Raw genomic sequence first — 16623 nt, 5'->3', positions numbered from 1 at the left:
AAAAAACTTATCCAAAATCAAAACATACAGCGTTTTAAAATGTCTTTAAGACGTTTTACGTTGCGATTTTGATATACATGTTATTATTACCAAAATTTCGTCAATCAGTGATCATTTTAGATTAAATTTTTAATTTTATAGTTTTTAATTTTATAGTGCAAAAGAGAATTTTAATCGGCAGGAGTGAAAAGTCTACAGATTGATTCGGTTTTTACCAGTAATCTTGATTTAAATTTCGAATTAAAAGTATATATTTTGTTAAAAAATTTTTATGTTTATTTAAAATTTAATAAATTAATTGACAAAAATAAAAATATTTTAATCGGAAATTTTCTTGAATAATTTCATAATAACTCCGTCAGTTAATATCTAGCTTTTTTAATAGAGAATTTGCAGTATTTCGCTGAATGCCAAGATCGCGGCAACAGTTCATTCCAATATAATTTTTCTGTGGTTTGGTCTGGTGAGATTTCAATATTGCGATCATTCTTTTGCAAGGCCGATTTTTTACAAAACAAATCGCAAAACAAGAGCACAAAGAAATACAGAAGCTCCACTATAGAGATGAAACTAAAGCCGATGAAGACGCCACATAAACCGCCGATATCACCTGTAAAATGATTATTTTTGTGATACGATGAGCAAGAAAGGATAAAATGAACCAGCCATGTGTTTTCAATATTTATTCTTAAAAAGCATTACGCACATGAAATGACGAATGAGAGGGCTTTTGCCTAAAAATCGATTGACTACAACATTTGTCTATATCACTTTTATCGACAGTTCGTTTACTGCAAAAATTGTCATCTACAGCTCGATTGCCTACATGCATCTTTGCACACAAATATAAAATTAATGTTAAGTTAATAAGAAAATAGTTTGTGTTTTTAAAGCAAAAAGTTTGTATTTTAAAACACAGAATTTGTGTTTTTAAAGCAGAGAATAATATATGCAGGCAATCGAGCAGTAAGTAATATAATAAAGGTAGATAATAATACATCTAGGCAAATGTGATTTTATTTCTGAAATTTTCATTTGTGCGCAAAGTGTATGTCAGTAATCGAGTTGTAGGCAATAATTTTTATGCACAAACGAATTGTCGGCAAAAGTGATGTAGGCAAACGATGCTACAAGCAATCGATTTGTAAGCAAAGGATCCTTCTGTAATTATTTACGTTGTAAAAAAGACAACGGATTTTTCCAGCGATATCACCGTTTCTTTTTTCCCTTTTTTACACACATTTGTTATCCTATAATCAATATTTTATTTTTGGATCTAATACATATAATGCTATATTTTTTTGTAGTTTGTAAATACACATACGCGCATATATAAACACATATGTATACACTCCAAGCAAAAGTTTAGAAATACTTTTTTAAAATTGACATTTTTAGGATTAATATTATTTAAATATCATAATAATGTATTTTTTAGCATTACTTTTTACTTTTTAATAATAATTATTAGATTTAAAAAAATATTGTTTAAAAAACGTAACAGATATTACAAATAATTCCTAAAATGTCAATTCTTTAAAAAGTACTTCTAAATTTATGTTTAAATTTTAAAACGACAAATTTTTTAAGAATGAATCTAAAATTTTCAAACAACATTATTTTGAATGAAATTTTTATCACATTAATTTTATCAGTATAATGGATACAAATAGTGTTATATAAATGCATATACATAATATATATTGGGTCAGAAGAAAAATTCTGTGGAATTTTGTTAGCTCAATATTATATACAAAATATATTTGTTGTAAAATTTTTGACTATCAGACGTGAAAGCTTAAAGTTTTTCTTGAAAATTCGTTTTTAAAAAATGTTCCTATGACTTTTTATTACCAAGTTACACGCGGGCGATAATTTTTAACGGAGTAATCAAAATCAGAATATTTCTTTTTATTTAATTCGCAAATAATTCAAAAATCGAAAAATCATAGAAATATTTTACAAAATGATTTTATAAGAAAACTTTCACGATATAAATAGTCGAAAATTTTTGCAAATTTTTTTGGCACGTAACAAATCTACGAAGTGAAAAAAAGAATTTTTTCAGCTCGTAATTTTTTATGTATAAAAATTATAAAACTCACATAAAATCAAAAAATATTCAAGCTTTAAAAACCCTCTTTTTAAATTTAAATTTTTATCATTTTTTATAATTTTTATAATTTTTTATGTATAAAAATTATAAAACTCACATAAAATCAAAAAATATTCAAGCTTTAAAACCCTCTTTTTAAATTTAAATTTTTATCATTTTTAACGAAAATATTGTATATATAATTTTATTTCTAACAAAATACTGCTAAATTTTTCCTCCAACCCAATACAAATTAAAAAATTTTTTTACCGAATATTAATTATATACAAATTATTTTTTATTTTTTTGGGATTATGAAAAATTGAATAAACTGTTCTATGTTTATCGGAAAATACATTTCTCGTTTCAGCAATATATTTGCAAAATAAGCACTGAACGGTAATTAGAAATTGCCCTTTATAATTGCCTTACATATATAAAATGTTATCTTTTTTTTGCACAAGAATTAGACTAGAGTAAAAAAATATCATAAACAAAATATTAAAAAATTAAAAGTCTATCTTTGAGAATCTCTGAACATCTTACAGAAGAACGTGGAGAAAATTTCTATTTCATTCTAGCTTTGATCATGTGTATATCTTATTCATATGTTTTGTAGGAAAAGATACAAAACTATAAAAAGATTCGATTATAGTTTACATACTGAATAAAACGTTCTCTACATTTACTTCTTCTGCAATATGCAAATATTGCAAATTAGAGTTATTTCTTCAAACATCTAATTATATACAAGATAGTGCTGTAATATTAAATATATCAATGATCGGCACTAAGTATTTATATTTATACAATTTATACTATAAGAGGGAATTCAATTAAACCTTGAACAATTTTGTATATCTTTTACATTCCTTGCATTTATCAATTTTATTCATTTTACAAACAATTATTTGTTAAAAATTATTATGGCTTCCGCCTTAAGAAATAATTATTAGAATAAATTTTAAAGAAACACTAAGTAAAATAATTCATAATTATATTATTTCTGAAAGAATTGAATAAAAGAAAGAATCTTATTTCTATGATTGGTCCTACATTCAAAATAGATTGAGTTTATAAATTTTTTTGAAAAGTTTAATCTAATAAAGACATGTAAAAATTTGAATTGTAAAAATTTACATTTAAACTCCCATTCATAAGTATGATTTCTTAACAATCTGTACTTACTTAAAAGATTATACCAGTAAGAAGACACATCTTGATTCAATTTGATTGTGCCGTATTGGGAAAAGTATACATGCAGCACTCCTTCATTAGTAATTTTGTAATTCGGACTGAAATTAAACAAAAATATTTCGACGTCTTGTTTAGAAACGATCTTCAAAAAGAATTTTATTTTTTATACCAATAGAAATGCCATGCTTACAATAAGTTGGATTCAAATATACCGTGAATGATGAGATTTCTCCAACTTAATATATCATAATTAGTATCATTGCAGGCAGGGTAACAATGTAAACAATGTAAAGTATTATCTCCTTCTTCGTAAAAAATACTGTGATCATCCTCGTAAGGGAAAATCGTCAATCGTTTAGCTATTCCAGAAAATAAAGGATCAGTATATAGAGTATAAATAACATAATCATTATTATACATTTATTTATATAATATGTTATAGGTAATATAAACATTAAAATTTTCAAATTGCTTATGTAAAAAAGCAACTGTTTTTATTATTAATAATATAATAAAATGTTTACATTTATACTTAGTTAAGCATTGGAAGTCCGTGATATTGCAAATACGCCATGAATCTGAAATATAACAAAACATATACATACATATTTATATATTTATATATTACATATTAAGTATAATAATAGTCTCAAATAAAGAATATTTGTAAAATTAATCTGTACAAAGGACAAAATTATATAAATAAAATAAAAATTTCGTTTTTATAAAGCATTTTAAAGAATCGTATTGTTTTTACAACTAAGTAATAATATAATTCCCTTTATACAATCAAGCCCTCAAAAATGACTTCTGAGTGACCTTGATGTTGATCTTGATATTTAAGAAGATTTCGCATTATTTGTACATACGTATTAGGATTACAACTCAAAATAATAACATTGAAAAGAAAACACGTCGTCACATTTAGCACATAATAACATTTTTAACATTTTTTGTTAAAAAAATGTTAACATTTTTTCGAGAAAATATTATATTTCATTCACTGATAGTTGCTACAACATTAGTTATAATGAATATTACTTATATAAGTAAGTCACTATGTTATATGGTATTCTTTCGTTAAAACCACACCGTTTTTTAAACATAAATTCTGCTAAATAATTTACATAATGATCTTTTACTCCAAAATGGACTAAAACAACATGCATCTCATGTCATAATCGCTCAATATTCGCGGAAATATAACGTGAAACACGAGATTCATCTCATATATTTTGTTAAAATATATACATATAGAGGGAAGGCCCCTATTGTAAGATACCAAGTTCATTTTGTGTAAATGCTAGAAGTCTATAGACAGAATTTAAAAAAATAATAAGTCATTTTGAAGGAAATTTAATAAGCTTTAAGATAACGTTACATAAAATTTAATTCAAATTCCATTTTTTTCTGAAAATTAAAGAAATTGAAGAATGTAAAAAGTGAGCAAATCGCAAAGTAAAAAAATTTTCTAATATGAGATGCTGCAAGAAATCGATAGTAAAACACAAAATATATCAGTATTAAAATTAGTATTAAAAAACTTTATTTAATGTTTCTAAAATATAAACAAACACAGTCAGCATGCGCGAAAAATGAGTCTGCGATTGATAATATCCAAACTCGTTTTCAGGTAATTGAAATCAAATATTGCAGATATAGACTCGATGTTTATTCTGGTTGTCTTTTTTATTAGTGTATAACATTTATATTTTAGTAACGATTTTCACTATAACATAGGAGCATGAGTTATTTTATATTAGGAATACCCTGAGTAGGGAGGAATACCCTGATCTCTCGATTTCCACGCCTTGGTTTCATAATCATCTAATTTACTGTAACTAAACAATTCAACAAATCCCGTATTTTTCTATTAGTACGACTTTATTCTATTACTACACGAAGAATTTATTGCTAATTATTTATTTATTTATTGCTATTTATTTATTAAACAATAAATAAGGTTCAAATGCTCATCTCAATGAAACTTGAAAATATCCACATTTTAAAATCTTGTTTTACAATGACTACAGACATGATCTAATAATAAATTTTCTATTAAATACTTTTCAATCTAAGAGCAATAAATTCATGGTGGAACCAATAGATAGCATTTATTAATTTAGCAGAAACACCGCTATCTTATATTAGATAGCCTATCTCATAATAGAAGACTTTTCTCTATCTTGTTTGTTTCAGAAATTATGTTCTACTTATATAAAAATTATTTTATTAATAACTTTTTAGTAATGAGTGACGGAAGGTCAAAACATTTTGACTTTTTGAGAATCAAGATTATTAACAATGATTGAAAGGATAAACAATTGAAAAAATTAATAACATGCTTTTACTAACATTCTTTCTTGCCACGACGTGGATAAATGAATGGTCTGCATCCACAGAACTTCTGTATGTCATTAATCTTACAATCGACGATACAATCGCTATAAGTATACATTGTAATATTTGAAAAAATTGTTTCATCTGAAAATATACAGTTACGTTTATTTCTGGGTAAATTTATAATGGTCTGACTACTGCTAAAAAGCGTTGCTTCCACATTCAGATATGTTTCGTATTGAGGCATTGCGAATACCTCCGTAACACCACCACTGATCATATCTGGATAATCAGTAGGATTGAACACAGTCACCTAAAAACTCAATGAATGTTAGTTTTACTAAATTTTTCTCTTTTTCTCTGACTCCCCCCCCTCTCTCTCTCTCTCTCTCTCTCTCTCTCTCTCTCTCTCTCTTCTCTCTCCTTTCTCGCGCGCGCGCGCACATGCACGCACACCAGACCTTTTTAAATTTAATTAAATTACAGACAACAATATATTGAGAAGTAAGAGTCAGCGCGATACTTTGTGCACAAGTACAATAATAAAAAGGTTTAAAAATCTATTTCTAATAAAATAATATTTTAATATACATATATCCGCATGTGTTCCGACTTGTATATTTCAAGTCATTCTTATGAGAAATTAAATATATTAATTCCCCTGCAGAAAGTGCAAGAGTAACAAGTTATAAATTGCGAGATTTTTTCCGGTAACAAATGACTTTTCTAATCCGTTATAAGTAACTATGACTGTTCCAATTCTGGCATTATTATAAAATGAACGATAATTTTTGCTTGATAGCAGATTTAATTATAGCGACTGTAAGTCGTTCTAAAAATGTAGAATATAATTAAAGATCACTGTTTTACTTTTTCAATTAATTAACATAATATGATGTTGTTTCTACTTACTTTCCAACCCTTAAAGGGCAATATTGAATAAAAATTATCATCCAAAAGTGAATCCATTATGACTGATAAACCATTTCTTATTCCGAGAGTCTCCACTCGTTCCTGGTCTCTTGTCAATTTAATCATATTGTTTAGTCTGTTAGAGTACAATTTCTATGAATTATTGTTTAAACAATAGTGATGCTTATAAACATTTAACAATAGGGTATCCTAGTTTTTTAGCAAAATTTTACCAGCATATTCTACAAATAAAAAGGAAACAAATTTTATGTATACAAATTTTATGTATAAGCTAATAAATGCTTTATTGAAAAATTCTGACAAAAATACAAAATAATATTATAAATGAAAATTGTATATTGATAAAGTTTTATCAAAAAAAAAATTGGCACACCTATATTTCACTTTAAGTTACAAAAGTGTAATTACTTTAGCCACAAAAACAGACCCACTGTATTACTTCAGAAAGCAAGGTCATTCAGCCAGCAGTAATTCTTTAGTATAACTAGTATTTTTTTTAATTCTTTGTTGATGTAAATATATAAATCAATTATAATACTGTAATACTGTAATAATAATTCTGTAATAATAATTTCTAAGCGACTTCCCTATAAGCACAAAATATTCTTAGAATGTTATACGAATATTATTAAGAAATTAAAATAATGTTATTATAATATTTCGAAATTACCATATAATATTTTTTAATATTACAAGAGTAATGACCTCTGTAGAGATCATATGCTTATATAATACCCTAGATAATATATCTTAATATCGCTGAAACATTATTAAAATATTTATAAATATTAATTATTCTTAACTTAGTGCAATTCGAATTCAGTAATAAAATCCAGTAATAAAAAGCTCTTATCAGTTTAAGTTGCATCTTGTGCTAAAAAAAACGTTTTAGCTTTGATTTTAAATATTATGTACATATCCAGTTCTACAATTGCGCGCCAAAATTATTTTTAATCTTTCAATGTATACTTATACTAAACAGATGTAGCAATTTTATAAATTAAAGTAAATTTTGTTATAATACTTTTTAATGTTTATACAATATTATATATTACATACTTAATATTACATACTTTGGAATATAAAGATAAGAGAACATTTTATGATTTTAAATAAGTTTTTTTTGATTAAAAATTGATTCCTAAATATCTGTTAAAAAAAATTTATTTTCATTTTAATTATAATATGAATATGGAAATAAATTTTTTTTAAGTACTCATGAATTATTTTATATAAAAGATCGATTTTTCTCCTAGTGGAAGTTAATGCATCGCGTGTACAAAAAGATTAAGATAAACAGCAGTATTTTCCTGCAATATTATTGATATACTATGATCAATAATCAACAAACATTGAAAATTATTTAGTATTGTAGTGTGTTATGATTCAATTGATGTCAATTTGTCACTTTTAAATATGTGATGAGAAAATATTTAAAATAATTAATTTTTAAAAAATAACAATATATTTATTGTCAAAATATAGTGATAAAATATAGTGATAAAATATAATAAAATAACATAAATAAAACAATTTTTTATAAATAATAGAACATTTTTGTATAAATGGCACTCGTAGAACATTTTTATATAGTACATTATGATAGCTTCTGGGAAGAGAGGGCTCCAGTTGCTTACAAAACGAAATCTACAGCTTAATTGTTTGCACATAATGATATTACACACAGCATATTGCACATACCATATTGCATCTAAAAAATCTTTAAAAGGAAAATAAGCGCTAAAAAGTAATGGATTCCATGCCGCTCGATACCATAACATAGAGTCCAGAAGTGAAAATTCTATGCCTCGCAAGAGCCATCTTGCCTACACATATTTCAAAGTTACGTTATAAAATTATCTGAGACCAATTCTTTGTAGTAGATTTTTTTTTAGGCGGGCGGAGGTAATCCTCTCGAATGAGACTTCTTATATAATCTTAATCGAACTTCACTTACACGTAATTTCATTTGATTTTCAATTGTTTTCGAAGTCTCGATTTCGAGATTACAACAATGTAGTTATTTAGATTAATTTTTGTCCTGTATGGAATACTTTATGTACAATATAATTGTGTACAAAAGAAACTGTAGGCAATAGTTTTATAGACATTTGAGATCTTTTTTGAGGATATCTTCATTTACCCATTCTGAAATGTCATTCTGCGCTGCCTACGTAGGCAAACTGATCGAATAAATAATTAACTTACTACATGTTGTATGCTTCCCGGAAATACATTTTGAAAGCACGGGATACTCACTCGGGAATGTCGTCGCTTTCACGCACGTAATTGAAGGTGCAACAGTATCCGTCCTGCGTTTTGCGAAACTCAAAAAGCTCTGAACAATTTCTGTCGATTCCATGCAATATACATTTTAATAACATCGTCGAACATTGTGGTGTTAGCTGGAAAATGTAAATACACGATATGTATTGTAATCTCCGACAATATTTTATATGCGATAACAATGATGGATGACATGCGAAGTACCGTGTAAATAATATTTTGATTGCTCTTTGAAGGAAATCTTTTATTTAAAGTGCAGAAAAATAAACGTTGTCTGCATAAATCGTTTTTATTTATTAGAATCATTAGGAGATTGAAAGTTAGGGAGATAAATTTAGACAGAGAATACTTACAAAAAAGATCGATATAAATGTAATGGGATCATTTTTCGAAGAAATTTGCATTTAAAATTAGAGCACAAGCTTGAATTTAATTTCTATTATTATATTACTAAACAATAAAAATTAAGCAATTTGTATTATCAGTTACTTAATTATTACACAATTAAAAGAAGTTTACACGTATATGTATATCACAAATTTGAAATAAGATATTGATTAAGTTTGCATACGTACAGTTTTCATTATCTGAGTGACATCATAAGATCCGTTATAATAAGTTGTTAATAGTTTATCTAATTCCACATCATTGCTATTATCTATGACCATCATAGAAACATAAAGATTACCCAGCTGCATTATCAAATTGAGAATTTCATCGACTGATCGATCTGTGATTTTTGCGTTAGAACTAGTTTAAAAAGAAATATCATAAATATATCAATTAAAGTCATCATATATAATACATATTTTTCAAGAATATCTTTAATATATAGTAACAAGGACAAAAAATGCATGACTTTCTTTGACCACGTAATATCTACATTATTCAATAGTATAACATGTTTCATATTTAAATGTGCGTTTGCTAATAAATCATATAACAGGGACGCGAATTAATCATATAACAGGATTCCGAAGGATGTCGGTCTTTAATAATATCTCGTCGGTATATACACGAATGCATGATGTGTTTAATATATGTGAACGCAATTTGCATTTATTTAGTATACAAATACTTACATATTGGTCGCCAATTTTTTCGCGGATTGCAAACTAATTCTGTTAATGGAGCAGATAGCAATTCCTGAAAAATATCGAGGTATACATTTTTTATAAATGCGACAAAATAAAAAAAAGAAAAGGGAAAATAGAAAATGATATACGGTGTAACCATATGTTGAAATATATGGATATATGTATCTTTTAAACCATGTACTTCGATATGTGTACTCGTGTATTTTAATATCCGTGTACCTGTATTAAAAATTACACGGATTGAAACATGGATATATGTATAATTAATTACACGTGTACACTTATACACGTGTATTTCAAAACAACGATCTCTAATTCGTATAATTTATTCGTTATCACTTAACTTTTAAACTACGTATCAATTAAACAGGAACATTGATTTGTTACTTTTCCGTTTTCATCATGAAAAGATAGAAAGACTTTTATTTAATGTACTGAAGGTGGTTCGAAGCAGAACCGAAAAACATATATGAATATTTTTAATTTGGAGTACAGATATTTTATAATAAAGACATTTATTTCGCACTGATTATCACGCAAAAAACTCTTATTATGTACTACCTAATTTGTACTTTTATTATTAACAAATCATAATTTTAACAAAACATATTTTTACATAATTTTTGCGTTTTTAAAGCAGAAATTTATGTTTTTAAGTGAAGATTTAATATATAAAACGCATTATACTAAAATTATACTAAAATTGCGTACAATTCATAAATTTCATATAAATAATTCGTAAAAATTGTTTTGTTAACAACTTTTAAATGAATAACAGAAAGATCAAGATCACTCGGAGATTATTTGGGATTGTGTTAAAGAGAAAGGTTTATCAAAACAAAAACACATGTTTATAAAAAAAGAAGATGTTTATATGTATATATTAAAAATAAAAAAGATAAAAAAAACAATATTAAGAATCTTTATGTTAGATCACATATGTGAGAACAATCAATACTAAAAATTAAATGCCTATAATGATCGAAGCTGGACTTTTAATGTTTAAATAATTTAATCTTAAATTACTATATATACTATATATATATTTGCATGTATATATTAATTAAAAATTTACTTTTTGTCTACAATTGTCAATGATTTGTTTGATTCTTTTAATACATTTAATTTATTTATTTATTCTATTAATTCTCTATATTTTTTGTATCTTGAAACACTATTTCTTATTTAATTTTAATATCTATAACAAAAAAAGCTTCTTTACTTGAATATATATGTATAAATACATCAATTTGAATATTTTCGTAATTATTACGAGTGATTCAATTCAGGAAAATGTTTATCTTTTAGAAGATAAATAATCCTAATTAAATAAACTATTTATTAGTATATTATATTATTAAAAATCAATCTATTATTTAAAATAAATCTTCATAAATAAATTGCATGCACACATACAAGTTAAGGAAATATCTTAATCTTGATATACCTGGAAAGAATATCTTAGTCGTTTCAATATCATTTGCCTCCATGGAAGTTACTAAAGGTTTTAACTCAAATTGTTGATAGGAAGCATAAACCATACTCACCAAAACAGATATAATTATGCAATGTATAATAACCCACATAATTCTGAAAGATATATTTAATTACACAAGTGCAAAAATGACATTATTAAAGTGGTTAGGTATAACTCTAAATAAATCTACTCTTTACTCTTATCTCTATTGTTATGTCTTTGAACTTTTAAAAAAATATAAATAAAATAAGCAAGTAAAATAAATCAATAATACCTTATTGATTTATTTTTACTTTTTTATTATTTACTTGCTTATTTTATTTATATTTTTAAGTTCAAAGACACAACAATAGAGGTAAGAGTAAAGCAAGAGTAGATTCAGTAGATTTACGTGTTGTAAGCCAAGCAACATTGAACAATTGATTCTCACTCATATATCACAACATGTTCATTGCTCAATTCGCACCGCGCTATTAACATGACGTTGTCATGCGCAAAGTTACATTAAATTAACTAACAATACCATATTATGATAATTCTGGCATTTTCTGGAATTACATTTTTTTCGTTTTCTTTTTTTTCTCCTTTTTGAAAAATATGTGTTTGTTTTTCTTTTCTTCTTTGTCTTTCTTCTTTTTGCAAAGTGTATGGAATAGGATAGTGATTTGCGGATATTTTAATTCGTATAAACCATTAATCTTAAAATTTCTCTGTTTATAAAATTTCTGCAGTTAATTTTGAGAAAAATATCTCATTAAACTGTATAACTTTAATCACATACATTCCGCCTATATATATATATATATATATGCAACTTATGTGCAAGTCTGCTTAAATCGCTTTTATCATTGCTAAAATAAAGACACGATAATCGTATTATATTATATATTATACGAATTGGCTTTCGAGCGCGAGTTTGTTAAATGAGTGAGCAACATCCTGCATAAATCCTGTTGAAGCAAAATTTTATCGTACTAAGACCCTTTAAATATAAAACGTTAATGTTGCGCGTAATTTAGAGTAATTTCAAAGATACAAATAAAATAGTGTGCAGTTTAAGGATTATCATTTTAAATTAAAAATTAATTATAGTATATCTGAAAAACAAGAAAAGTATAAAAAGATACGCATAGTATACAGACACACATAAATATAAAAAATTTTTTTATTTTTGGAATTATTATTTTTACGAATTATTACTTTTTTTCAAAGTTACGTTCTTCATATGACATTATTTTAATAATAATAATATCATATTTTTTAAATTAATGTTTTTGTATATTAAATCCTAATTATACAACAATATATTAATTAAATTTATAAACAATAATTTAAAAGTATTGTGTGTTTCCCAAGTAGCAAACTAAATTCATATGTCATTTTGATGTCCAACAACAATAATGTTTGCATATTATCTGAATTAATTCTTGAATATGATATTTCTACTCCTTTCTTTTATCCATCTTTAGTTTTACATATTAAATATTTTATATTTAATAAAATTAAAGCTCATTATTAATTAAAGCAAAGGTTAAAAAAAATTTTTGTTTTGAAAAGTCAAATTTAGCAGCAAGTCTTTTATGATACTTATATAAATTTTTGCCTTTATATGTATATAGAAATTCCTACATAATCCTGTATTTAATTGTGCATACACTAATCATACTGTAAATAAATGTGATTTTGGTTGAATTTACCTCTCAAACCAAGGTCTTTGAGAATCGATAAGATATTTTAAGCTGTTTATACTGGAATAACTACAATACAATTTTAAATACTTTAATATAGTCTTCAAGCGCGAATTCTCCGAAATTTTTGTCATCCATGCTTGCTTGATAAAAGTATTGTTTTTAGGTTTAACTTTATCTTTTTCATCCTCATTTTTCAACATCATTTATTATCTGTTTTTAACACATATAACAGAAATTAGTTCCAGGCTTAAATAATTATTTAAGATATAATGTACTATTCACATTATTGCATATATGCAAGTTTTTAAATTGATCTTGAAATTAGATTATTCATAAGATTTAAAAAAATAATCATAATAAAAAATCTAGTAAGAATTATTGAAAACCTTTTTTTCTATTCCGTACAAGATGATAGTTAAGCACTCTAAAAGGTTTTAAAGAAAAATTTTTCATATTAGATAAAGCCGAAAATTTGATATGACTTGTATATATTCCAACGGCTTAATTTTAAACATACAAAATGTCAAAATTGAATAAAAAATTTTTTCTAAATAAGTTTCTTTTCTATATATGTATTTCAAAAATAATTTGGATTATTTTGATGAAATTTTATATGTTTAATGTTTTAACAAAATATCTTGAGTAGTTTTCAAAATTTTAGAAAAAAATAAAATTTGTCTTTTAATTTTATATCTTTGAAACTATGCCGTTTTTTGGACATATGATAATATGAAGTCCATCTCTTGAATTAATCTGAGTAATCATACTTTAAATTCTTTTGGAGTACTTAATTATCAATCACTGTATAAATATAACGATGCATAAAAATATTGAATTAAAATATTGGTCTCGCAAATATTTGTAAAATTACAATTTTTAATTAATTCAGATTCAAAAATAAAATTTATGATAAACCATACTTTATATTACTCATATTTCTTGACCAACCATTCTATAATATATAGGGTATTACCAAAATCCGGACAAATCGAACAATTTCTTCAAATGTTTTTAATGAAAAGTTAAATATTAAAAAATCCTTTTACATTTACACTTGGAGGATCCTAGTAGAACACAATTAATTGATATACTATTAGCTTGAATGACGATCTGTATTGTCGGTCTGAAACATTCGCATGCACGATGTAATGTAGCACTGTCTATGTCAACGAATGCTGTCTCAATAGCGGTCCTTAACGGACATCACATTGAAATACTGAGACTTGTTTGTGATCCTTTCAATTATACTCCATACGTAAAAGTCCAAGAGATTTAAATCTAGGCTGTTGGGAAGTCAGAATGGGAGCCGAGGCGAGCAACTCGGCTTGTCCTCAAAGAGCATTTGTCGTATCTTCAATGTGTACGATTTGTATCGAAGGTCCTCCTCGGCAATTCGACGCATTGTTTGACTTACACCAAAAATCGATGCTAATTTTCGCAACGATTGTCTTGGGTCATCCAAAATTAGCACTTGAGTCCTTTCAACGACTGCGGGAATCCTCGCAATGCGTTTTTTCGAGTGACTCTTCCTCGCTGATATACTGGAACCTTGGATTTCTAAAACCGTATATTTTGCCACAACGTCATAAATATCTCGGGTATCCAAAGAATCGAATTATTTTCGTTGCTGAGCGCCCAGCGCGAAGGCCTTCGATGTTCGCGGCTCTTCGATTATACTTAGTTTTATCGCGGCCATTAGAAAATATGACTGTTTACTAAAAGCATCATGCTTTCTTGAATACCAACAACAACCTCTGGCAGAGGCATAATATAGCAGAAAATTTAAATTGAAATTTGTCCAAATTTGGTGACGCACTCTGTATGTACTTACCTTTATCAATTGGCTTCTATTTTATAAATATGGACCAAGATGCAAGACCAAGAGATATATAAATAAAAATGAATTCAATTATAGATGCATTATGCAATTTTGCAGGCAGAGAATATTTACTCTTAGAATATATTTCAAAGTCAAACAATTATTTATCAAACAATTATACAACGATCTAAATTTTGCAAAATTCTAACAGCAATCGTGAAAAAATAAAATATAATAAATTAATAGATTTATAACAATTATAATCTTTTGAGTGGTAGTATATACAATTCACTTGCTTTAATAATCGTAAAACCCGCGCAACCGATTATACCAAATGAAAGAAAATTTTATAATCAAATGTACAACACAAAATGAAAACTCCCGAAATGCAATTATACTGTATTACGGACGGCGCAGGTATAATAATATCCTGAGCACTTGTGCGACGTAAATGATATCGTAAATTGCGATTTACATTGAGCCTTGGGAACTGCGCGTGCGATTCGTGCATCTTGATTCCCGTTATGATAAAAGGAAATAGCAAAATCAGATCGTGCATATGATATTTTGTTATTATTATTTTTCTACTTTTTATGTTATTATTTTATATAATTATTATTTTGCTACTATACTGCGCCATCTCTTGTTATCGCATAATATAAAACTATAACATTCATCGTTTTCCCGATAATATGTATCATAATAATGTATCATAATTATAAGTGTGCAATACATAGGCATTAATGTATCGCATGATTTTTGAGATAAAAAAGAAGCTGAAAATTTTAAAATACTATATTTTATGTGTTACAAGTTTTAACATTTTATTTTTTACAATTACATTAATAATTCTTTGCATTAATAGACATTATATATCAAACAAAGTTTAATTTCTTAAATGCGGAATGTCTGTATTAATAAATATTAACAATATAACAAATATCACAAATCATTTTTTGACAGCATTAATCAATAAAATAATAAAAAACAATGCGATATTATACTTAGAATTTTCTGCAGTATTCATATTAGCATATATGATACCATATATTACAATAATTACATTGTTGATATATCACAGTTTAAAGTCTGAGCTTAAATTAATTATATTTAATAAACTTGTGACATTTACATGGATTTCTCGCGTTAAATTGATCTATTTCATTCAATGTTCCAAAATTGGACCCAAATCTTCTTTGGAGAGGCTTCGAAATAATGTTTTTCATTGTTTCATTGTTTTTCATTGTTTGTTAGACTTAGATTGTCAACCTATGTCTAACCTCCAATCTGGGAAATCAATGCATATCTACTGATATATGGATAACATATCTCGATGGTTTGCCATTTTGAGACATAGACTTTATAGTTTCATAACAATTATAATTTTTGAAGTAAACGCAAATGCAATATAATGTCTGTCTTTATTAATCATATAAAAATTAAAGAAAAAATAAAGTCCTAGTTTTATTTCCAATCGCTGATGATACCTGTCACTTCGTCATTGATCTTAGAACTAGAATCGATTCTATTTATGGAAACATAATAAAAAGCACAGGCAATAGGAACAGGAAATGACAAATTTCAACCTATGAGAAACCATGTATACTAGAATAGATGCTTTCTAAAATTTCTTGTTCTCTGTTCCTGTATATTGTGTTTTTTAATCATATTTTTTATTATAATTATAT

General features: G+C 26.0%; 2 protein-coding genes across 2 annotated transcripts; both read right to left on the bottom strand.

The window, feature by feature from the left end:
• Positions 1–362: 362 nt before the first annotated feature.
• LOC105620134 (degenerin del-1-like) lies at positions 363–5113 on the bottom strand. Its single transcript, XM_012201642.1, has 4 exons — positions 5062–5113; positions 3483–3651; positions 3284–3390; positions 363–610 (listed from the first exon to the last, which is right to left on the bottom strand). The coding sequence occupies exons 1-4, from the start codon at positions 5111–5113 to the stop codon at positions 363–365; spliced, it is 576 nt and encodes a 191-aa protein (XP_012057032.1).
• A 529-nt stretch (positions 5114–5642) lies between these two features.
• Positions 5643–11534, bottom strand: LOC105620042 (sodium channel protein Nach-like). Its single transcript, XM_012201552.1, has 6 exons — positions 11396–11534; positions 9934–9997; positions 9427–9601; positions 8825–8970; positions 6545–6680; positions 5643–5945 (listed from the first exon to the last, which is right to left on the bottom strand). Exons 1-6 carry the CDS (start codon positions 11532–11534, stop codon positions 5643–5645), a joined length of 963 nt encoding a protein of 320 aa, XP_012056942.1.
• Positions 11535–16623: the final 5089 nt, after the last annotated feature.

Source organism: Atta cephalotes (genome assembly GCF_000143395.1).
Source record: "Atta cephalotes unplaced genomic scaffold scaffold00024, whole genome shotgun sequence".
In the NCBI taxonomy this organism is placed as follows: domain Eukaryota; kingdom Metazoa; phylum Arthropoda; class Insecta; order Hymenoptera; family Formicidae; genus Atta; species Atta cephalotes.
Note: the sequence above shows the minus strand (reverse complement) of the source record. Positions and strands in the feature narration are given on the sequence as shown.

Bases quoted from the DNA above. Each gene is read 5' to 3' on its own strand.
- LOC105620134 (XM_012201642.1), bottom strand. From the start codon at position 5,113: ATGAAACCAAGGCGTGGAAATCGAGAGATCAGGGTATTCCTCCCTACT. The intron at 3,652-5,061 runs GTATTCCTAATA...TTTCTGGAATAG, and splicing joins GGTATTCCTCCCTACTCAGG to CTAAACGATTGACGATTTTC. The intron at 611-3,283 runs GTAAGTACAGAT...ATCATTTTACAG, and splicing joins TTACTGGTATAATCTTTTAA to GTGATATCGGCGGTTTATGT.
- LOC105620042 (XM_012201552.1), bottom strand. From the start codon at position 11,534: ATGTGGGTTATTATACATTGCATAATTATATCTGTTTTGGTGAGTATG. The intron at 8,971-9,426 runs GTACGTATGCAA...TACATTTTCCAG, and splicing joins TCACTCAGATAATGAAAACT to CTAACACCACAATGTTCGAC. The intron at 6,681-8,824 runs GTGAGTATCCCG...GTACTCTAACAG, and splicing joins GAAAGCGACGACATTCCCGA to ACTAAACAATATGATTAAAT.